We start from the raw sequence: 24850 nt of genomic DNA, 5'->3' as shown, positions 1-24850 counted from the left end.
GCTTTCTGTTAACAGAAAAAAAAGACAACTTACTGATGGAAAATAGAGAATAGTGAGGGGGAAATATATTGTTTGTGCTTACAAAGGAAAAGGAGCATTTGTGAAATGTTGGTTATTTCTGAACAAAAACATATGTCGATCATTGTTGGAGAAAGAAAAATATGATACATAATCCTGGTCTTAAAAATTATATGTATAATGTATAAATATTTGAGGAATAAGAATATTTATATCTTTCTCCATGGAGAAAGTGGCTGGATCACATTATCTCTTTGATGTTTCATTTCTGTAGATTCAAGCATTTTCTTTCAAAAACAATTTAAAAATTAAAGACATGATGTTTAGACTGAGATTTATATTATGTATATGTGGAGAATCAGTATTTCTACAACTGTTACACCTTTTGCTTCTTAAATCTACAAAACATAACTTTAAATAAAAGTTTTATCTGAAGTTATTGAAATATGAAAGGTATAGATTAATTTCCACCTCTTGTACTATATTACTATAGTACATTTTTATTAAAAAATAATTTGTATATATTTCTTAGCGATCTTTTATAATAGTACAATTCTGTTTGAAACAGTACATTTCCATTTTGAAACTGCAGACTAAATCTTGCCAAAATCTTCATTTGTGCCTCCTTTTAAACTTGTATATTTATCTTCCTCTTATGCATCTTACTGGCCTATCAACATCTTTTTAAGTGTTTCATTCTTCCCAGAAAAGACCAAAGAACCACTGCCTGTTTGTCACTGGCTGATATCAACTGACAAAGGAGTGGGTCCAAGAGCTAATGTATGAGCTTCCTCTCACCAGAGTAGTGTCCGTTTCTGAACTGTGGGTGTTAGTCTGTTAATTTTCCACTAAACTTTAGGAATTTGAGGACAATTTCATGTTGGTCTCCCTGTGCTCTTTTTATCCAAACGTAAATTCCAAATTTGAAAGCTGATTATTTAGGCAATGCGCCAACTTATAAGACTATCTAAGACACAATCCCTAATTCTCAGAGATGGAACACTCTAGGTGGTAGAAAGGAATTCCCGTATTGTAGTTAATGCAAATGCTCTTTACTTTTCTTTCTCCAAAAAAAAAAAAAAAAAAAAAAAAAAAAAAAAAAAAAAAAAAAAAAGAAAAGAAAAAAGCAAGGTATCTTAGTAAAGTGCTAAAGAAGGACATTATATTTTTATAGAAATGAATGCTATTCCAACACCCTAATTGAACTCGGTAATTCTTTTCAAATAAGGTAAAAATCCAACTCTGTGTAAATAAGTGAATGTTTATGTTCTTCTTAATCTATATTTGTCCTAATTTTATCTTTTTCCTACAATGAATTAAATAAATATACACAATCATATTATCTAGTACACTGTTGAGTTTATATTTTTCTTCTCCTGAGTAATTATTTTACTGGATTTACATTGAAAAACATTGCACCCACACTCATATGTAGACTGGACTTTAGCACAAAAAGATTTGTGACCTATTGCACCTTGGTTAGTGATTTAACTTGTCCTTGATACAGGGCTTTGACCAGCTCCGACTTGAAGGGTTGCTTTGCGATGTGACCTTGATGCCTGGTGACACAGATGATGCCTTCCCTGTACATCGAGTGATGATGGCATCTGCTAGTGATTACTTCAAGGCCATGTTCACAGGTAGGTTGCCTTACTAAACTCTGTGTCCACGTTAAAACAATATGAAAAAATGAGGTTTGGGGTGTTGCTTTTACAACTCGGGAAATGTATGTGTCTTTATCATATTTCAAGCCACCTTATTTCACAGCTTTTCTTCTTCATATGCATCTGAATGGGCCACCTGAATCCCACTAATAGATGCAGTCTTTTATCCAACAAAAGATTCCAAGTAACAGAACATTCTGGAAGCACTTGAATCATATATGACCTCCATTAGTAGAGAGCCATTCATTTTATAAGTACTTTCTTTAACTGTAAAATACACAGAAACCTAACTCTGACATGAATGCTTTCACAGAACAAAACTTTTCCTTTAATTTTATTACCTTTAATTAGCAGCAGAAGTGAGGTTGACCTTAATTAAGTTATCCACTTTCATTTAATTGAATGTCTTTTTATTTAAGGTGGAATGAAAGAACAAGATTTAATGTGCATTAAGCTTCATGGCGTGAGCAAAGTCGGTTTAAGGAAAATTATTGATTTCATTTATACTGCAAAGCTTTCTCTTAATATGGACACACTTCAAGACACACTGGAAGCTGCCAGTTTTCTACAGATTCTGCCCGTTTTGGATTTCTGCAAAGTATTTCTCATATCTGGGGTAAGACGTCCTCAAATCTTTGAACATTTCTCTGCATTAGATTCTGGATATAGACTATTTAGAGCAGCTCTTGAACTTGTTGTGTGGGCACATGAAAATGACCATTAGAGAGAGGTGTCAGGGGATGTGTTGTGTGGCAGCAAGTTGAGAGGGAAACTGTACAGGTGCAACTCTACAAAACACTTAAGATAAATGTTCTAGTAGTCAAATATCAGGCACTTCTACAGTTTGATAATAGATACCCTGTTTATAACATCCTATATTTTAACCTGGTTTTTAGTCACTTCAATTATTTTGTGTAAGCAGGCTTCTTAAAATAGAATTCTGTGTAAGAGTAATCTTGAGCTGCTAGAAGTCCTTTAAAAAATGGGCTTAATAAGTTTGTCCCTTTAAATATAGAGCTAAGTCTTGAAAAGGACTAATGCCTGAGGGAAAACCTTTAAAGATGTAAGTCACCATGGAATCATTTTTACCCTTCTTTAATAGATACACGAGGCCACATGCAACTATCAGTTAAAGCTCTATCACCTGATTTCTGAAGACAATACCTTATTTTCATTGAGATCCTTAAATTTTCTTCTTGCAACCAGAAGTCCAAAAGATAAATTGCCAAGATTTCCAGAGCTTATAGAATTTTTTTTTAAGATTTATTTATTTGTGCATACAGAACTGGGGTACATGCCAGAGACTCAGGGGCAGTGAGAGACTTCACCAGAGACAGAGTGGGGAGCAGAACAGGCAGATCAACGAAGTACACTGCTGAGGGGAGCAGTGGGCGGGTCAGGAGAGGTCTGCCACGCCATGTGGTCTCCTCCGGGGAAGGCGGGGATCGAACTCATGCGGAAGTGGCTTTAGCTTCTCAGTGCAGTGCTTTAACCTGCTGCGCCACCAGGGAGGGCACAGAGCTTATAGAATTTACATTTGTGATAGAATTTGTGCCAATGGAAATTTGAATATATTTTCCAACTCATTCTATTGAAAGATGATAAATTTTCATACAATTGGTTTTAACTCATCAATTTTAATATTGTTATACAATGGCTGCTAGGCCTTTAAATTGCATTTACTAAGTATGGAGTCCTATCTTTAAAACCCTGTTTCAAAAGAATGTGTCTTTAATGATTTTACTAATTTTATAAAGTGAGCCAACAGCTAGTTTAACTGAACTATCAGAAGTGTATTTTGTTTGCTTATTTTTATTTTAAGTACTCAGACTACTGTCTCACAATTACTTATCAACTTTTAAACTGACCCCTAATAAGAAAACTTTATGGCTGCATGGCTGGTTTTACAGTGTTGATTTGTATTGTCCTCTTCTCTATTGCACAAGCAGCCCAAGTAAAATTTGTTAATTTCCCTTGATACTGCTTGTTGCCATAACTGAATCTGGATGCTAAGCTTCATTTTAATTTAATCATGCAAGGCCTTTCCCTCAAGAGCTTTAAGCAGCTTGCCTGTAGTTTTGCTCCATGACATCATATAACAATTTCATTTCAAGGAAAAAATTATTGATTCTAGCTTTAGAAATGTTTCAAGTCCAATAATTAGCTTAAAATAACTAAATATTTATGTTTATGAACTCTTAACTTTGCTTTAAACTGATCTTAGCAACATGTAGGTGTCTTGAAGCAGACTAGATACTATGGTTTCTTTGAAACTAATCATTAACAAGAGGCACTGTTGACCTGTTCTCTAGTACTGAAGCTTAGTACTCACCACTGCAGACATTGGTTGTGATCTGTTCCTCTACATGAATGCAAAGACCATGCAAAGACCACGCTGTGTAAAGCACAATTTGTGAAGTTATCATTATCAAAATAGCAATATTAGAAACTAATTTTGTTCTTGACAGCTATTCAAAGAAAGTTTATTTAAAGACGACACAGTAACTGCAATATTGACAAATTTCTAATAATTATATTCCTTAACCTCTTTGAAACAGTTATTATAACAGTATGTATTATTATTTGGAATGTTTTCATTGTTAGAAGCTCTTAATATTGTCTTAAAGATTATATTCTTCATGCCTGGCGTCCTCTGTAGACATCTAAAAACCCTTTTTCTAATGAAGAAGAGGCTTCTCCCTGACAAAGCTTACTTGGGGTATTGTTTATTCCCAGCTCTCAATTTTAGAATTTTCTTGCCTATGAGATTTTTTGAAACGCCTATTAGCACCATTCTATTTATTTATCCTTTATCTTGTTTGCTGAAGCTGAAGCTGTCTCTGATATTTTACAGTGGATATCTCCCTTATCGCAACCCAGGATAATTTTTGAGAAAAGTTGGTAGATTTTTGCTTTGATTGTGTAAAATTCAACTTTCCCTTTATCCTCATTCATGCATTCCATTTCTTAGTTAAATGCTCAGCCTTATTCTACTTATTGCTCTTTTCCTTCTCAGAAGGCAAGTGAATCTGGAGAACACTATCCCTAGGTACCTTTTCTTAGTTATGGGAACTGAAAGTTTCAAGATAATAATATAAATATTTTTTCAAAGATGGATTTGTTTTTAGTTCTCCCAAAAGCCAAGTTATCAGAGATAATTTTTAAATATAATAATCTTGTGTTTTAAGGGCTATGTGCTTAAATCAAATATTCTGTGGAAATAGATTCATGTTTTTAATGATATAATGTGATTATAGTTCACAGAACTAGAACACTACTTGGGTATGAACTTTCAGAAAGAAAAAATAACTTCTAGTGCAATTTTTTTCTATTTTTTTTTCTATTTCGTTCCTCCTCATTTGTGTGGATGAAGAGGAAGCAGTGGTTGATACAGTGTGATTCAACAAGCAATCCATAAAGCGCTTATAGATTTGTTTTGAATGATAACGTTAAGTGCAACAATAAAACACACCCCCTTTTGTGGGATAAACCGATCACTTTTCTGTAACATCATCAGGGTCAGTACAACAAGCACTACTCCCCTTTCAACTTTGCCATCCCTTTTTATCCAGGCAGTAACTAATATTATAGCTTATAGGATCTGGCACTTTGTTCTTGCTGTGTTATTTTCTGGGTAGTTATGAAAAAGAGAACTATAAATCAATACAAAAGGATCACAGTGAAGAATATAAAGCAGGGTAAAGAAATTTTTTTGTAAAACTGAATACATGTACTTTTGTATATCATGATGATAATGGAAAATTACCTTTGTTTAGTTATGTACCCAAAAAATTACATTAGTTTTTGTCTTTATGGCATTGTGTAACTCCAGCATGTAAAATACCATGCAACTATTCCCTGTTTTGCAAATAGGTTGTAGTTCAATTTTTTTCTTGATCATTTGTTTGCAAATTGTAACATTTATCATTTGCTCCAGAAAATATTGTTATAGGTGATTACTAGGTAGTCCACAAAATCCAGTTTGGCAATAACAATACTGAAATAGGCTAACTGTAATTGAACTGGAACTATTACTAAATTAGCACACAAATATACATAATAATTAAAACAAAACAAAGGTGAGCAACAACTTTTTAATAAATACATATTTAATGAGAACTGAAGATGCCATTGTGCTCTAGGTTTGATGATGCTTTATTTCCATTCACTTCTTTAAAATTATTTTCATAAAACAATTGAATAATAAGTTATGTTTACCTTGATATAAGTAAATAATTGTTGTCTGTATGTGTATTACCATTGATGGGGGTGGGCAGTGCACAATGAAATGTTTAAGACTTTTATGGAGGGGACTGAGGACTATGAGGAGTTGGAGATGGTGGGAAACAAAGGAAACAAATGTGGTTGGTATGTGGGAAAGCCGCGGAGGCAAAGAAAAGGGTTTCTTTTATGGGAGCAATGAAAGAAATCCGTCATTGGGAAAGACAGTTTCTTTTGCATCAAGCTTTAAGCACATACTTGACATGAGGATTTCCTGTGTGGAACATGTAGTTTTGGCTATATCCATAAAAAAATTGACAAACTTGACTTTTAAGATAATCTTTTTTAACCTCTGGGGAAATTGAATACACATTATAGAAAAAGTTGAGTATATAATTCTACAATGAATTGAAACGGTTTCCCTTCCCACTGACCAGTCTGGACTTCCTTGTTGTCAGGATGATATTCAGCAAGTAGTACCCAGATACTACCCGGTTACTTATGCTTATGGTTAAGCATCTATTCTGGTTTGTTGGTGTCTGGATTGTGCTAGTGGTTAAATATTCTAAATACCAATCTAGCCTATAACTTCAATCACTTCATTTTTGCTTATCTGCCTTTTGAGACTGTTGGAGAAGACACCCAGCCTCAGCTCAATCTAATTCTTCTCCCCAAAAACGATTACAGTAATTTGTACTATAAGTACCTTCAAAGTAAAAAGGAATAAGAGAATTAGATTCTATAGAGACACCATGGGTTGTATGAATTTAGAATCTGAAGAAAGAAAAAAGACTGAGAGAAAGGTTTTCATTTTTTGCTCACCTTATGTTCTTAGCTAAAAGCCATTCCCTGTACTCAGCAATGTTCTCAACTGTGGAAAGCTCCAGGAGAAGATGCCTCTTACATCCTATGCCCCTCAAACTTACTTTTTTTTTTGTGGACATACCGTATTTCTCTGTGTTGGTTGTACTTGATGTCAAGCTGTCTAGTTTTAATAAACTAGGAAAATTTGGTACATTGACCAAGGGGTTTTGCCAGCTAATTTCTTAGTCTCTGCATTTCCCTTCAAAAGCAGAGACACATTTGCTTTTTTATTCTTAAATGAGAATTTGTATAACACAGTGATCATCATCAAAACACCATTGGATTTCAGCTGAAACCTGCCATTAAAATATCACATTATCTTAATGACAAAGCTTAGGTGCATCTTGTGCCATTTGGACAGTTTATAACAGCAACAGTGATTACTAGAATGTTGGTGAGAGAACCACTTTGAAAATTATAATGCTTGGACCTGCCTTTAGGATAATCATTGAGACTGTTTGATTGTAATAGAATATTTTATAATAATTTATATCAAGGAAACATAAATGTACAGTTGATTAAAATTTTGTCCTTTTTTGCTTTTCTGTGCTTTAAAATGTTAATTTAATTATTTGGATTAACTTCTGTAATGATTCTTCTTTGGAATTTTGGCCAGGTTATGTATTCAGATGACATTAGTTTTTCTCTACTTAAAAATTGTTGACTTTTTAGAAGCTGAGCTTTAAGCTTCATGTTTTATGTTTTCAAAATGTAATGTATTCTTTTACATATGTAAATTGTATTGTATGTTCTATTACTGCACTTATCCTTTATTTGATATTGTTAAGGCTAAATATTTGGGGACATGCTAGCTAAAACACTTTTATGAATTATGACTGAGATGTGGATTGAAATTAACTGTAACTGAATAATCTTGTCTTTTTTCCAAAAACTGTTTGTCATTAGTCCATCATTTATAATCTGCCTGTATCATTAACTATTGTTTTACTTTGCTTCTAAATCCCTAGAATCTGCAATTAATTATCTTTGGGTTACATGTACTTTGTAGAAATTTCCTATTACATATTTTGCTTATCTGAGACATATTTTTAAGTTAATAAAGTTCTGGTAATTTGCTGTGTTAATTCAACAGGTATTCCATTGTTAGTAGTATCTACCATCGCTTCCTTTAAATTTTATATTGCTAATAATCACAGTTTTTAACCTTTGCTTTAGACCCACTGTGCGGCAGCTATTATACATGAGCTATAGAAATGACTTGGTCTTTTTATTAAGATTATAATTTGGAAGTTTATGAAATATCATTCTCTACTGATTTTTAAGAAGAGACTAAGCTCCTATTATTGACTAGTGTCTGTTAAAGTCTTCCCTAGTCTTATGTATGTGTATGTCTTGAGTGCACTGGTATCTCCCAAATACTCTTAAATAAAAGTCAGGTTTCTTTCTCCTGTTATTTTAGTTATTGTTTTCTTATTTCAAGAAATTGAAGAGGGAAAAGGTCAAGGAAGTAAATCCCAATTCCGAATTTTTCAATTTGGTTTTTAGACTTTTATCTTGGCTTACTTTATATGCTATATATTTAGTTTTAAATTTGGTGACTTACTAATAACGGATGGTGCCATTTTGCCCATTTAAAGTACCCATTCTTCGTTATTATTCTGAATCATATCAATAATGATGAGAATCTGCATACTTGGAAATTGTTTTTGTGTTGTCACCAACCTTTGCTTATCTGTAAATGCACTCAAAAGTGCAGCTTGTCCTTGGTCTGGGCAAGGGCTATTTCTTACTTGGCTGAGAAAGTGGAACCATTACTTGTAGTAGGAATCCCTTCCACCTCAGGTGATTTGAGCAATTAGGCATTGCAGACAGAAATAATCACCTCTGTGAAGTTAATTCCAAGCTTAGTAAAAGAGAACTTTATTAAAGAGGTTATTCAGAACCAAACTAAGGACCTGGGCCCGAGAAATCAATTTCCTTGATTTCATTGAGTAACAGACCCTTGTCCTTGCAGTTTTGGGCACAGAAAAATACATAACTATTTTTTCTTATTAAGGGAAAGAAGATTTCTAGTTAACTTGTAACATTTTCCATTAACTAAAGGAGGTTGGTTTCCAACAAACTTAGTTAATTGTTAAGGGGGAAATGCTATTCATAACTTGAAAGCAATTCCCTGACTACAGAACTGTCAGAGCTGTGGTTGGGAAGATGTAAGGCCCAGAGGTTATTTGAAATCCATATCCTAAAATATGCCTATAGGTATGAGGCGGTCAGGTCTTTATTTCAAGCTCTTCTTTCAGCAACATGAAAAGGGCTCCATCTGTGGACGTTTGGACACTTCTTTGGTTCTCCACACAGTGTTCTTCACAGCAAAGGCGCCATTGTTTACTGACTCCAGCCTCTTTTCCCTAACAGTGTGAACAGTGTGGAAGTAGACATTTTCCAGCAAACAAAATGCAGACATTTTCTTAGCTGACCTACCCTTGTAATTATCATGTCATTTGCACTGTTAGAAAAGAAAGGAGGCCGAGATTATTGGACTGAAGGGCCTTTATTGGAAGTCCATGAGGGACAACTCTGCAGGCTGAATCACCCACCCCCCACCCCCGAAAAGGGAGAGTGGGTCTTCATAGGGCTAGTAGACTGCTGGAAATTTAGTGTATGTGAGGGGGTCTCTTCTGTAAGAGGAGGGTCTTCTGGAGTTATTTTCACAAGGGGCAAGTCTGCTGGAATTGTTTACTGTTGTATCTCTGATTCAGCTTATCTCAGTTTTCCTGGCGTCTGGTTATGCAGGTTTTACGAGGGTCCTGTGTGTGCTCTCATTATGCACAACCTATAATTTTATGAGACACCAATCCACCACCCCTAAAATTGTATTGCAATGTACTTTTTATGATGTTATTAGAAACTCGAAGTATTGTACATTTTAAAGGCCTGTGATTTCTTCTTTTCTTATTTTTTTTTTTTTGTGTGTGTGTTACAATTTGTCTTAGGTAAATTTTAATATATAGCAATAAGTATAATAAGTTGTTAATTTCCTTTTATCATTTCTATAAAGTAAATCAAGAATTCAGATTTTTCTTGAGGTAATTAATCTGAAAGTAACTTTGTGTGCATATGTGTATTAGCCTTCAGGTATCCAGTGTAATCATAACTGGCTATTAGTTCATGCAGAAAGATAGTGATTTTAGTTTTAGCTAAGCTTTTAAATAACAGGATTATAGAAAGAGTAGCCAATTTCCTCTTTACTATCTGCCTTTTAGTTAATAACATTGGTGATGTTTATGTGACATTAGTTAGCACATATCTGACAAAATTAAGAACATTTGAGTCTTTGCCTGTGACCTCTCTCTGTTTGTAAACACCCATTGAAAAATTTGTGTGGTAGAGCAGTTTCTGTGGTTTCTTCCTTGTGAAATTTGATTTTCCTCTTTTTAGTTTTGAGTTATCGATTTATTAGAGATCCTGCTAAAGGGCAACCTCTATAACATCTCTCCATTCCTGGTATCTAGTTTTGGTATATTTTTTTACCCTGTGCTCAGGAATTTTTCTGGGCTTATTTTGACTCCAGTCAGAGCTAGAATATGTTGAGAGTAAGAGAGGAAAACTACCTTGTAAGCTGTTGTCTTAGGTATCAGAAACTAAATTATTTCTAAACTATGTGTGTAATTTGATACAGACACATCCCTTAAGAAAGCGATGTCCTTGCCCATGTGAGGAATAATAATTTTTCCTCTACACTTCAAGTTCTTAGCTGATAACTCTCTGTAATGAAAGACAGATTAACATGAGAAAAACAAATATTTAATAACATGTGTACCTTCTGAATACATCTGAGACCCAGGAAAGCCACCACCTTTAAATATCATTTTCAGCTAAAGACAAAAGATATGGGGTGGGGAGGGATGACCAATTAGGGCAAGTTACCTGGAAAGACACAGTAAAAGGAGAGTACTGTTATGCAGATTTTTGTTGGGGTCTACTTTGATAAGACTCTAGAAATTTAATTATCTTTTTCATCCTGATTTGGCTGCAAGGGAGACACCCTTACAAATGGAGATTTCCCTTATAAATGTCAGTATCTCTTGGAAAAGGGTAACTTCTACTAGGTTTTCAGATCTTTTCCCATGCCTCTTGGTTCTTAAAAATAACCAGCCTAAAGTAATCCTTATACCATAAAGGGGTATTTTGAGGTGACAAGTTCTGTTCCCATTCACTTTGCAGGCAAATAGTGTGGAAAATAACTTCTGTTTAGGAATAATTATTCTATTAAATGATCTTTGCTATAAACAGTTTTTCAAGGACTCAAAATGAGTTGAAGTAATGAATGATGCCTGTTTAAAGGACAGAGAAATCTAGGGATCAGGTCTTTAAGAGCTTTTTTGTTTGTACATCTGTTAACTTTGTTACTTTTAAGCATTGGGCTGAGAAGTGGATTAAGATGAACTGTTAATCCTTCAACAAGAGAACAGCAACGTTAGCCAACATGGTCTATTTGGGACTAGCAAAGATACGCAGTTTAGGTTCCACAAGGAGGAGTGACCCAGGTGTGTGTGTTTGGGGGAGGAGATGCTTCTTGTAGAGAGAAAAAGTAGATGAAGTAATGGGCAGATGAAGAAGTCAGAAGGTCACGTGTGTCTGGTGAGAGAGGGTCACAAAATAAAAGTAGTTAAAAGTCCTTATCAAGGACAGTCTCATTCTTGTTGGCTCTTTGACCCAGTGCAAGGATCAAATCCAGCTTTTCTACCAAGGCTCACTCTGCCCTGCTTTGCTATGATTCTAATTAGTCAGTTTTCACCAAACCCATATTAGAATAGGCTTCTATTATTCCAAAATTTCCACGTGGCCAGAATTTTCCTGGGGTGGAACATACACGTTTTAGTTGAGAACAGTAATTATTTTAGCCATGGTCAAGTAAAAACATTGCTTGCTAGAGTAACTTCTAACTTACTGACTTTGGTCATTTTATTTTAGTCACCCTTTTGCTGGATTAGGTACAGGTGACTTGCGAATTCTTTGGAGATCATTAATATGTTTAGACACACTCTATTTACAGCTATATGGACAGTAAAAAGCATAACTTATCCCAGAATAGTTATTTATTTTGTCCCGGTGAGAGTGTCTTGAAAGTTGTCACGTTTTAAAAATTATTTTTCATTGACATAATAGGTCACTTTAGACAATTGTGTCGAAGTTGGAAGGATTGCCAATACCTACAATCTGACAGAAGTGGATAAATATGTTAACAGTTTCGTCTTGAAGAATTTTCCTGCATTGCTGAGCACCGGGGAGTTCTTGAAACTCCCTTTTGAGAGGCTTGCCTTCGTGCTTTCCAGTAACAGCCTTAAGCACTGCACTGAACTGGAGCTCTTTAAGGCTACCTGCCGCTGGCTGCGTCTGGAAGAGCCTCGGATGGACTTTGCTGCAAAATTAATGAAGAACATACGCTTTCCACTGATGACACCACAGGAGCTCATTAATTATGTGCAAACCGTGGATTTTATGAGAACTGACAATACTTGTGTGAATCTCCTTTTGGAAGCCAGCAATTACCAAATGATGCCATATATGCAGCCAGTTATGCAGTCAGACAGGACTGCCATTCGCTCTGACACCACTCATTTGGTTACACTGGGAGGAGTGCTGAGGCAGCAGCTGGTTGTCAGCAAGGAATTGCGCATGTATGATGAGAAGGCCCACGAATGGAAATCCTTAGCCCCCATGGATGCCCCAAGGTACCAGCATGGCATTGCTGTCATTGGAAATTTCCTTTATGTCGTTGGTGGACAGAGTAATTATGACACAAAAGGAAAAACAGCAGTCGATACAGTCTTCAGATTTGACCCTCGATACAATAAATGGATGCAAGTTGCATCTTTAAATGAAAAGCGCACCTTCTTCCACCTAAGTGCCCTCAAAGGATATCTGTATGCAGTTGGTGGGCGCAATGCGGCTGGTGAACTGCGTAAGTGCATTTAAATTAAACATAAAGTCTAATGTCTTTACCCCCAGGTTCCCATTAAATCAGAAAATAAGCTGTTCTAAAGTAAGACAAAAAACAATGTAACTGGGGTTTGATTTTAAATGGTTTTTCTTAGAAAATATCAGAGACAATCTCTATGCCTTATCTAGGCTGATACTGATGGCCAGGGTAAGAATTAGGTTTTCAAAATATATCAGTATGTTGCAGAATAATTTATTTGTGCATTATGTGTGGTCTTTCTTTAAAGATCCAACTGCAGATTACATTGCATTCATTTAAGTTCTAATAGAATATTGGATAGGTGTTTAGTATGTTTCCTCATTTTCCATTTTAAAATCTCACATAATATTTTATTGAATAGGTTTTAACCCTTCCTTTTATTGTTTATCATTTTACATAATCTGTTACATACCAGAGACCACATAATAAGATAGTTATCTCTATGGATTAAATATTCAAAGTTTGGTATATCTAAAATGTATTTACTAAAAGTACTATGATCTGTGACTGAGTTTTAAAAATCATTTTGTCTTGAAACACTAGTTTTCTTCACTCTAAACTTATCTGGTAAACTTAATCTGATAGCCACTCCTTTGTCTTCCTAAATTTAAGATCAATCACAAGTACAGTTAACATAGCAGTGCTTTGGCTTCATGAATTACCACTAGACAGTATAATTCTGTTATTTTAGGTAACACTGGAAGGTGATAGTTGTTCAAAAAGGAAGTCAGAAAGACCACATTTTATGTTGTTCCCTCCATATAAGTCATTACCATCACTGTTTGACATATTTCATCCCTCTTGTTTTATTCTCCTTTATAGTCTTTGTAGTTGACCAGTATTCCTAGGCTTCATAAATGCTGGGGACATCTAAAAATTGGCATTAACTCTTGGTAATTCAGAGTAATTATCAAACTCTTTCTTAAAAAAATCTTCAGAATTCTAAGAAATAAAAGGAAATATGGTGGATTTGAAATAAGCTATTTCAAGTGTATATTTCACCTGCTCTCAGCTCCTACACTTTACAGCATACCAGGCCACTTCTTGGAATTGAAATGATCTTAATGTTACTGACCTTTCCTAACCATTGTTTTTTTGCTTTGTTTGTTGTTTGTTATTTTTCTGTTGTCACAATGTTGTTTTTCTAAGATCAGATTTTCCAGATTGAAGTAGGTGTCAGATTATGACCCACAAGGGTTCATACCTGTGGTATAGAGTTGTCATTGCAGGTGTCCTCAGCTAACCCATATATTTCATTTCATGTTATTACATTACATTGAATTTATGGTGACAGAAAACATCCACAAGATGCAAATGGTTCTTGGTGTTTTCTTAGAAAAAAACACTGGTATAATATAATCTTACCATTAAACAAATTATAGGTCATTTTGAAGCTTCTTTTCCAAAAGGAAATAGGTCCCCTTTTTAGTGAGTGCTTGCTCAGTGATGTTGCCACCCCCCCTCCCATAAATATGCCACTACTGAGTGTTTGCCATATTGTTCCTCATATTAACTAACAACTTTATTCTTCTGAGAATGTATTGTTTTCGGGCCTCGGAGAGTCATTGGAGAGTCATTGTATAAATCAAACAAAATGTTATGTTCTTTATTTTTCTGATTGCACCCCCACCATGGTAGAGCTCTTCCCAAATTATGTTCAATTAGGAATAAGAAATAAACTACAGTTTTGAGGCAAGTAGTTGACTTCCTTGGGCCTTCAAAAATCAGTGCCTCCATCTTTTATTAAAATCTGTCTTTCGTATTTCAGTTTCAAAATAAAAAGGAATGAGAAATTTATGCCTTTTATGGGCTATACTACATTCATCACAATTTGATTATATTAGATTTTAAAAGCATAATCTCCCAAAGTTTAATCCAAAAGACAATTATTTACATATTCTGAAAAACATTCTCTCACTAGATGGTAAATATTGGTTCATTTTCATCTTGAACCACAAACTGCATTTTGCACAAATATACCTATGATCATTATTATAGACACAAACCCTCAATACTGAGAAACAATTCAAATTTCACTTAAAGGCCAACTATACGATACTTCTTTCCTTTTGAAATTATCTCCTATAATTTACAACTGAACTTTTATGGAAAATAATTGCTTGAAATCAGTATACCCAGCAAATTTGCTCTTTAGTAAATATTTTAAGTTAAAATATGTTGGAGGGGGTTATAAGTCATATGATCAACTTATTAAGTGCACTCTAATCAGGAGTCTTGATTCTAAGAGAATCTTCTGGCCAGAGTCTTTATATAAAACCAAGAAGCAAGAGACTTTGTGTTTAATTTCTGATCCATTCCACCTTTCTTGAGTTCTTCTATTTTGTTTGCTTCAAGTAGAATCAAGAACTGTCCCATCTTGTCATATTCTGTATTATTGAGTTAACCAAACCCGATATAACCTGCCCTGATTGTCTCCCAAAAGAACAACATCAATGAACTCTTTTAAATTCTATCTTAATAATATTTCCTTTGTAGAAATAATAAAAGTATGTGAATTCATTGCCCTTTCCAGATTTCTGAGGCCCATTGTTTTGTAGAATAGCAGATTTGGTTTCTAAAGAAATTCTTGCTTATATAGCTGAATGTTCCAGCCAGAGGCTGGGTTTTTATTTATTTTAATAAATTTTAATTGTACAGTTTCTTATTAAGGAAACCTTAGTTACCATTTTATATGATTTTGAGGTATAGGAATACACCTCTTCAGATACTTGTTGCCACACCCACCACCAACATGTCCATTGTCCTCTACCATAGACCATTGGGCCCCCTCCCTGTTTTGCTCCCTGCTCCCACCCTCCCCTTCCTTTAGCCTCAGTTCTACAGTCAATCTTCTACAGTTTGAGTTTGGATTTCTTTTATTTCTCCTGTTCTACACACATTTTTTTTTTTAAATGGAAAAGGGATTGATTGGAGAGTCATTTAACAGTTTAATAGGTTCATTAGCACCACTATATCATTTCTTCCTCATACATACAATAACCACTACTTATGTACAATTATGAAAAGAAAATAGTAGCAACATGTTAGACATTTTAGATTATTTTCATGCCTTTCACTTTTAAAATCCTTTCAGGTAATATATGGAACCAAGCCCATAGTATATCAAAAAGCTGCTACTGGTGTGTGTTTAGCCTATTTTATTGCTGAAATATAATTCCTCAGAAATACCACTTCCTGGGACACCAGGCATAATGGGAAACTAGGGGAAGCTTAGAGTAGCTGTCACATAGGTGAAAAAGGAGTCAGTTATTTCTGGCATCTTCAAAGTTATGTCATATAAGAAATCGATCTACCATTGAGGTTTTCTATATTGAAGAGAAATATGACAACTCAGATAACTCTTACTGCCATTAAATATTAATAAGTAAAGCTTTCAGCTAATGAAATAACTAATAGAAAGCTTGTTAGGTTTTTTTTTTTTGTAATAAACATATAATAGAATTACTGGAATTTATCAGATGCCTCTATAATCCTTAATGGGTTTGGGATTTTCTTCATTAAGCACCCCATCACCAGCCTGCATGCTAGGGTTCTAAAAAGTGCACCATCACCACTGCCCCTCTATGGAAGTCATTATTGTCCAAATGGCTTCTCTTCAGTCTAATATCTTTCCTTATCTCAAAGAACAAGTAAGTTGCCTTGGGACCGATTCTGGACGCCAGTGGAATCACCTGAGGAAATAAGAATCCCTAATGAGCTGCATGAAAGTACCAACCTAAATGTAATTCTAAATTGCAGGGGCTCTCTAATTTAAATAAGAGGCTGCCCGATAGCTGAAGATGATTAGACGGGGGGGTCAGCAAACTTCTGTAAGTGGGCATTGGATCTCTGTTCATACTAATCAACTCTGTTTGATTTTTATATTCCAAAAGAAGCTATAAACAAATTATAAACAAATTATAAACAGTGCAGGAGGCCTGTGTTTTCGCAAAATTTTGTATATGAACTCCAAATTTTGAATTCCATAAAAGTTTCATTTATAACAAAATAATTTTTTCAACTCCTTAAAACTGCAAAAACTATTGTTGTTATCTTACAGGCTGTATTAGAAGCAGACAACAAACTGGGTTTGGCTTATGGGCTATAATTTACCCTCTGACCTCTGCTTGAGATTTTCCCCATTATCGCATTGCCATTCCCACTTCTCTAAGATGGAACCACTAAGGCTTAGATGGAACCACTGCTTTGTGCTCTTTGGCTTGTAGTAGCCGTTGCCCCCTCCCACTATTAAGGTTGTTGGCACGAACTATTTCATTGCCTTGTAAATATGGAGAGTAGAAATAAAGCAGGCATATATATTTTTAATTATATGTATTCTATAACAATAACAGTAATTCTGCCTAGAACGTCTAAAATTTCATGAAGATTAAATTATTGGAAAAGCTAAAGGGGATGGATTATTTTGGGGGGAAGAAGACAAGTTTCAGGATGTTGAACTAATCCACAGTAGTTATTGATGATTAACAGCCATCTTTTATTGAGGGACTCCAACATGGAAAGTATTGATGGATCCTATGAACCGTGTTAACAAAGGAATGTAATTCATTAATAGAAGGACAGCAATATCTTTCTATATAGGAGGTTAATAATCATAATGAGTGAATAGTTATTCAGTTTCTAGCTCTACTATAAAAAGAATGAAATGGAAGCAGCATCAGAAAAGATTGAATTAGACTGTTGTACTCTAGAAAGTTCAAAGCAGAATTCTTCATTAAGAAAATTGTAGAAGTACAGTAAAACGTGTCTTTCATATCAAATGGATAAAAAAGATGGTCTCTGGAAGTCTTTTAAAATCCCTGTGCTGATAGGATGCATGATAATACTATTTTTATCAGATCAAACCCTGCCACCATTAATTACTTGTTGATGCCAAGTACTGATCAATACACGAGATCCTCTATAAGTGGAGAGAGATGATAATGCACATTGAGTAGGATTTTGCTTGTCAATTTCATGAAAGTCATGACAAAGGCATATAAACATTAAAGACGATGTCAGTGACTAGAAATAGTCAAATACAGTACTAGAGTATGTGGCAGTTTTAACTTATCATTGTAGAAATAGCTCTTATTTTTTGTGCCAATTTTTGTAGAATCTTACCATTTAATGGAAGGATGTAGAAGAGAGAGATAATAAGGCTCTAAGCCTGAAGCAATAAATAAAGCTAATGAGATCAAAATAAGAATGGTAAAAGCCTTTGAAATAAGACTAAAAATTCAAACTCAAATAAGTGAAAAGGGGACCTGAGGAATGATCTAATATAGGTGTCATTAGAGGAGAAATGAGAACTTCCACATTGACTTTGATGAAGAAATGCAATTAATGAATAGAGTAGAAAAGTAATCTCTTTTTAGTTTTACCTGTTCTCTATTTTAGTTTTAAGAACCCTTGTTCAAAGGATGGCTTAAGAGTTAGGATTGCATTTGACTGCAAGTATCCAAAGCTTATTCCAATAACTTGATCAAAGAGCTCCATGTCAGTAGACTTATGCTTCCATTTCATTACCTAGAACTATATCATACCATCAAATCCAGCTTCAAGGGAACTTACTAATTTGAATTTATTTGGTGTGGTATAGTACATCTTTGACCAGTCTTGTGGTTTTGTTAGTGAGAAAAATGTAGGGCAAGGAGAGAAAAGAAATTGGGTTACAACTCAACTGACAGTTTCTACAATAAATAGTATAAACTTTTCCAATCAATCTAGACTTTGTACTTTTAAGCAGGTAACAGCACTGTTTCCTTCTGCCTATATCTAAGAAAGGATCACATTTTCTGTTTGGCTTGCCGTCATTCTGTTCTTGAGGTTATAAATGATATTTAATTAAGATGAGGTTGCTTCTCCAATATATATTCTGTTAAAGATGATAAAGTTATTACTGAGAAGAATTAGCCCCATTTAAGAAAAAAAATCATATTATGCTGCCTGTCATCTGCAGGTTAAGAGCAGTGCGGGCTGCAATGGTCATGGATATGTGCAGACTATTGTCCTTAATGTGGAAATGTAATAAAATGACTGTCAGTGTTCATCTTGTCGTCTGTATATGAAATAAAGCAATAAGCATCAGGACACAGAGGCAATAAACACACTTTCATTCTCAACTTAAAATTTGCTTCTTATCGATTAACTTTTGTTTCCTATATGTTATAGTAACTGGAGAGACAAGAATTGAAATTTTTCTCATGATTTTTTAAATCTTCCAATAGTTTTAGAGCAAAAAAAATGGGAGAAATGTCAAATTATAAAGATGTAAAAAGATACTGAAAGTAAATTATACTGATGTATGCAATGACAGAATTGTATTAGCTTATTACATTATCAAAATGAATGTAACATGTATTAATGATTTGTAATATTAACATAACCTTAATAAATAATGTAAAAGATCCCCAAAGAATATCTCATGTCTAATCAATGTGTTTCAGTTATTTGGACGTTACTGATAAGAAGAATTGCTAAACTTGAAATGAAAAATCATTTTCTCTCCTCTTTTTTTTTTTTTAACAACAGCTACAGTGGAATGTTACAATCCACGAACAAATGAGTGGACCTATGTTGCCAAAATGAGTGAGCCCCACTATGGCCACGCTGGGACTGTGTATGGAGGAGTAATGTATATTTCAGGTAAGCAATTAGAGTGCAAGTGCAATGCAATTAATATAATCCATAAACGTTTAACTGTATCGTCAGTTTTCCACAGTGTTAGTAATCCAGAAAAATGGATCATCAAAATATATTTTATGTTGATTTTAGAAGATGCTGTGTGTGCGCACTTGCCCTTGAATGCCTTTGGTAGTCTTAAGTTCATACGACTAGCAGCAAACCAATTCTGCTATAAATGTATAGCTTAGAATTAATTGAAAAGTGTTGGGCTGCAATTTGCCTTTGTGGCCTTATCCTCTGTACTCTTAATAACCACCATTCATATTATATATAGCAACAGTTAATTCATTTTTGTTGAAAATTTATCTGAGTGATGAGGAAAATATATCGTTATATAACGTATAAGGTCTACTGTTCACTAAACTTGCTTACAATATACATATAATTCATATTAATGTTCATAATAAGTATTTCTCTTTTCCTTAGTATTATGATGGGGTTCTGCTCTGATGTCATTGCATAAATCTGTATTGATTACCTGTATTATGGTCACATGCACTTGTGATTTTCTAATAAAAAATTCTGAAATAGTGATAACTGGTTCCGATTCCTACTAACAACTTTTATTCTCAAATTGTCGGTGTTCAAATTACCCTTCCATAGAACTTAGAAAGGAGACCTATTTTTTTAATTTAATGTTTGCTTCTGCTATTCAATTTTTACGTCATTACGTAGGTTCTCATCATTTGGTCTTAACACAGTCTGTGTTTGAGAGTTGTTCCCCCCCCCCCTTTTGAGGGCCTCCTGGTGCCAGGCCAACAGTTACAATATTAGAGAACACAGGCATTAAGGTGATGCTCATGGTCGGAGTCTCTGAACATTGCCTTATGAAATTTGCAATCAAAAAGGATCAGTGAAAGCCCTGCAGTGTGTGATTGGCGGGTTTCTGGTGTACATTTGTGAGCAACTACAGGACATCATATATTAAAAGAGTCACCCAGGAAATCACGTGCTCCACTGATCAGTGACTTACACTACCTGGTTCATGTGTGTAGCTGCTGTGCCATTATAACGAGAGCTCCAGATCCTCTGGGGGTAGAAATGCATCCAAATTATTCTAGTGGTGCTTTGGTATAACTGGCATATAATGTACACATGATCTTCCTGGTCAAGAGCAGGATAGGGACCATAGAAGATTTGAGACCAAAAAATAGAGCTTTGCTCTCTAGGAATTCTGGATAGTACAGAAAAAAAATCTTTAAATGTAGGGGAAAAAAACCCAAAAAACAGTGATTGCCATCTGCTCACCAGGTAGTAAAGCTTTGAATGATATGGCTCCAGATGAGTTTACTTCTCTCCCTCGTCTGCAGAATGTATAGTCTTCTTTCTTCTTTCCTTGTAGAGTCTAAGAATACAGTTTGTTGATGATATGGCCTCAATAGATCAGGACCAAACTGTCAGCACAGACAAAATTATATATGTGTGTGTGTGTAAATTCTGACTGTTGTTATAAACTTATATATTCATATAACATATTCAGCTTTTTCAAAACATTTTGATTTATTTAACTTCATAGTCACAATTCTAATGAGAAACTAGAGTAGGTTGTCTTGACAAGACAGGAAATGGGCAACTGGAATTTAAAGTACTGTCACCATGCCTACTTCACTAAAATCTCTTAAATCCCACAGGTCTCTATCAAAGTTGTTGCAATAATATAAGCTATATTTTTGCTCTTTAAGGAGACAAAATGTTATTTTCTTATTAATCTTATTTATAAAGGGCAGATTTAAAGATTTTTAAATTATATTGTAAATATCTGTTCACAACACTGCATAGGAATTTTAGGTCTAGGATCACATTCCTTTAGATGTGTGTCATCACACCACTCCTGCCATCAGGGTGCCACCATGGTCCACTGGCCCCTCGCATTTTGTGCCTCTTCTAGCAGCCTCAACTCTACAGTCATATATCTAGGATTTGTTATTGGTTTGGTTCTATCTGACCCTTGAGTTTGTTTCTCTACGTGACACCATTCAGTATTTGTCTTTATTCTCTAGTTTATTTCACTTAGCATTATCCCCTCCAGTTCTATCCATGTTGTCACACATGGCAAGAGTTTATCTTGTCTTTATAGCTAAGTAGTATTCCACTGTGTAGAAGACCACATTTTCCTAATCCACTTATCTGTGTCTGGGCTTAGATGGTTTCCGTAACTTGGCTTTATAAATAGTCCTGCAATGAACATAAGAGAGCATATATCCCTTCAAATTACATTTTTAAATTCTCCAGTTAAATACCTAAGAGTGGAATTGATGGATCACGTGGTAGATCTACTATAACACTTTGAGAAGCCTCCACACTGCTTTCCATAGGGGCTGGGCCAGTTGATATTCCCAGCAACACTATGCAAGGGTTCCTTTTTCTCCACATTCTCACCCACACTTGTTATTTCTATACCTGTTGGCTATCTGGATGGCTTCTTTAGTGAAGTATCTGTAGAGGGTGGATTTTTTTTTTCTATGAACACCACTGATAAGCTATAAAATGTCATAACATGGGCAAGTTAACTATGGCAGTCTTTTATATACATTTGCATTTTTATAAGAATCTGTTACATCATGCCTATTATTTTCATTCTTTAGGAGGAATTACTCATGACACTTTCCAAAAGGAGCTCATGTGCTTTGACCCTGATACTGACAAATGGATTCAGAAGGCACCGATGACCACCGTCAGAGGCCTGCACTGCATGTGTACCGTGGGAGAAAGGCTCTATGTCATTGGTGGCAATCACTTCAGAGGAACAAGTGATTATGATGATGTCCTAAGCTGTGAATACTACTCACCTATCCTTGACCAGTGGACCCCAATTGCAGCCATGTTAAGAGGCCAGAGTGATGTTGGGGTCGCTGTGTTTGAAAATAAAATCTATGTGGTTGGTGGGTATTCCTGGAATAACCGTTGTATGGTAGAGATAGTGCAGAAATATGATCCAGATAAAGATGAATGGCATAAGGTTTTTGATCTCCCAGAGTCCCTGGGTGGCATCCGAGCTTGCACACTCACGGTTTTTCCACCTGAAGAATCCACACCATCACCTTCTAGAGAGTCCCCTCTTTCTGCACCGTAAGATCAACCCTACAACTAAGATGCTGTAGTCCTATCTTTGCAATGTGTCTTGGATTCTCTTCTTTTTCTCCCCTTCCCCCTTAAGTAGTGTATGTTAGGATTAGCCTCCAGTAATTGATACAGATATTGGAAAAAAGATGACATTGATGTTATTTGTGCTGTTTGTTTGGCTTAGAGTGTTTATAAAGTGGTGACAAAACCATTCTGGAAATGTATTCCATAGAAGCTGATGCTTAACCTATGATAAAAAGAAAAAAAAAAAAACAACCAAGGTATTGTCTATAAAATGTTTCTTCAGTACTTTTTGATGCTGTGTACTGGATGTAAGGTATTTGTCATCTTACATTCGAAAGCCCAATAAACTAAGTTGAAGGTGGATTATAGTAAATGTACAACTGTGCTAACTATGCTTCAAAGTCAAAAGTTTTCATTTCATCTTTGACTGTAAGATGCCTCAAAGGGAGGCAGCCTGCTCCAACAGAAAACAATAGACAAAAGGTTGCCAACTCGCATGAGCTACCTCCCTCTTCATAAAGTATTTTTGACATATCTGTCAACCCACCCGACTGTGTGGGTGCATTGAGAACATATAAAGTTTCTTAGACACACAGGAGAAATAATAACTGAAATTCACCAATATTAATTTAAAAAAAAGCATGACCCTTCTACTTATGAACAAGGGTTTGGGATTTTTACATGGATACATATATCAAATGCAAATTTTTTAAAATTGGGTGGTACATCAAATAGATATGAATTTTTAAAAAAAATATTCCAAAAAGCAGCTCCCATTAAAATGGGAGTGCATCTATGTGGAGTCATACTGAATTGGGGTGAATAAGGGCTAGAAATTTTTAGCCACTAAATTGGTCACCTGATCAAATTGTATCTCCAAAACTATAATCTCTACCTTCTCCTTTGCTGTTGAGATATCTTACATATTATATGTATTCTGTATACTCTCTGTTCATGAGGTTATTTAGCACAAAGTACAGCAGCTGCCCTGATAAGCTGCTTTTGCTCAGTGAAGTCAACTTCCATGTTTTATCTTTTTTTTGTTCAATAAAAACATTTAATGTCATTTTGGTCTGAGGCATCCCATTATTGTCCAATTTGATTTTCCTTTTATGTACATGTGTGTATTTCTATGTACATGCACAGTTATAAGCACATGCTTGACAATATTCAAGTGATCAGGTCTTAGGGCACTAAATAGTTATTGGGTTATTGTTAATGAAAAATGAATGCTAATGACTTGCATTCAAGGAAAAAATAATTTGATTCATTCTAACCTTGTTGGTCAAAATTCATTGCTTGTTCTCTTTGAGGAGTTACTTCGTGGAAGATGCTTATGGACTCTTCATCCCCACAGAAGAACTACCAGACATATCTAAGCCCTAAATGCAGGTAAAATTTCTGAGGTCTGTTTTCCTGATATTCAAGAAAGATCCATCTAGCCAAATGAAAAAGGATTATTGAACTAACTTAAGAGACTTGTTTCCAACTAAAATTATAAATTAAAAATGTTTTTCTATTTGCAGCAATATGGATGGAGCTGGAAGGGATCTTGCTCAGTGAAATAAGACAGAAGGAAAAAGAAAAATACCGAATGGTTTCACTTATAGGAGGAATATAGGGCAACCAAATAAGGTATCAGGGGAAAAAATAATAATAATTTTAAAACAACAAAATTATCAGGAAGCCATAAATTAGAGACATTCTGTGAGGGAGGGGGCAGAAAAGGAATCAAAACAGGGGAGAGAAGGGCACAAAGGACTATGTGATGGTGAGTTGGTTGGAATTCTAGGGGAAATACACAATTATATAAAAGATAAAAGTAAAAAAAAAATAAATAGAAAAAATGTTTTGTAAAATAGAGTGTTAGGTCAGTAATTATGGTCTTTCCCACTTTATCTGCAAATGACTAGATTAAACCTAAACAAAAAATTGCAAGCTACTCCCCAACAACTAGAGTATAAACTAGATTTCACCAGTGGTCATTAGCCATGCAAAAGACACTACTGCTGCCTTGAGATACTCATAATGAAAACAAAGAAACAAACATTTTGCAAGCAGTGGTACTTTTGAATGTTGGGAGAAATGTGGTGTGAATTTCAGTGTTTCTTTGGCAAGATTCTTAAGGCAGAGCAGCTGGTCAAGGGCCTTCAGTTTTTGTCTGTAAGTCATCTACACTTAGTCAGCACTTGCCTACAAGTGGGAGAGTAGACAGGACAGCACTGTCCTGCCACAGGCTGTGGTGGGTGGGCAGGCTCAGGCAGCTGTCTTCCTAGTGCTGGGCAGCAAGGCCTCTTCTGCCTCGAGGTGCTCTGAGTCTCTACAGTCAGCAGAAGAAAAATGGAGCATTGTGGGTGGGAGGGCTGGG

The 24850-nt window shown here is 35.1% G+C and overlaps 1 protein-coding gene across 4 annotated transcripts in view; it reads left to right on the top strand.

The window, feature by feature from the left end:
• Positions 1–23548, top strand: part of KLHL13 (kelch-like family member 13) — a 103712-nt gene extending 80164 nt beyond the window's left edge. For all 4 annotated transcript variants that reach the window (XM_012727276.1, XM_012727275.1, XM_004685732.1 and 1 more), the window contains 5 exons: positions 1526–1658; positions 2102–2298; positions 11898–12693; positions 19243–19356; positions 21981–23548. In XM_012727276.1, coding sequence (XP_012582730.1) covers positions 1526–1658; positions 2102–2298; positions 11898–12693; positions 19243–19356; positions 21981–22468 — 1728 coding nt within the window. In that variant the 3' untranslated portion in view covers positions 22469–23548. The remainder of the gene's footprint in view (positions 1–1525; positions 1659–2101; positions 2299–11897; positions 12694–19242; positions 19357–21980) is intronic.
• Positions 23549–24850: the final 1302 nt, after the last annotated feature.

This window comes from Condylura cristata, unplaced genomic scaffold, assembly GCF_000260355.1.
Source record: "Condylura cristata isolate star-nosed mole 26May11 unplaced genomic scaffold, ConCri1.0 scaffold00019, whole genome shotgun sequence".
NCBI classification, from domain to species: Eukaryota; Metazoa; Chordata; class Mammalia; order Eulipotyphla; family Talpidae; genus Condylura; species Condylura cristata.
This window is presented reverse-complemented; position numbering and strand designations above follow the sequence as displayed.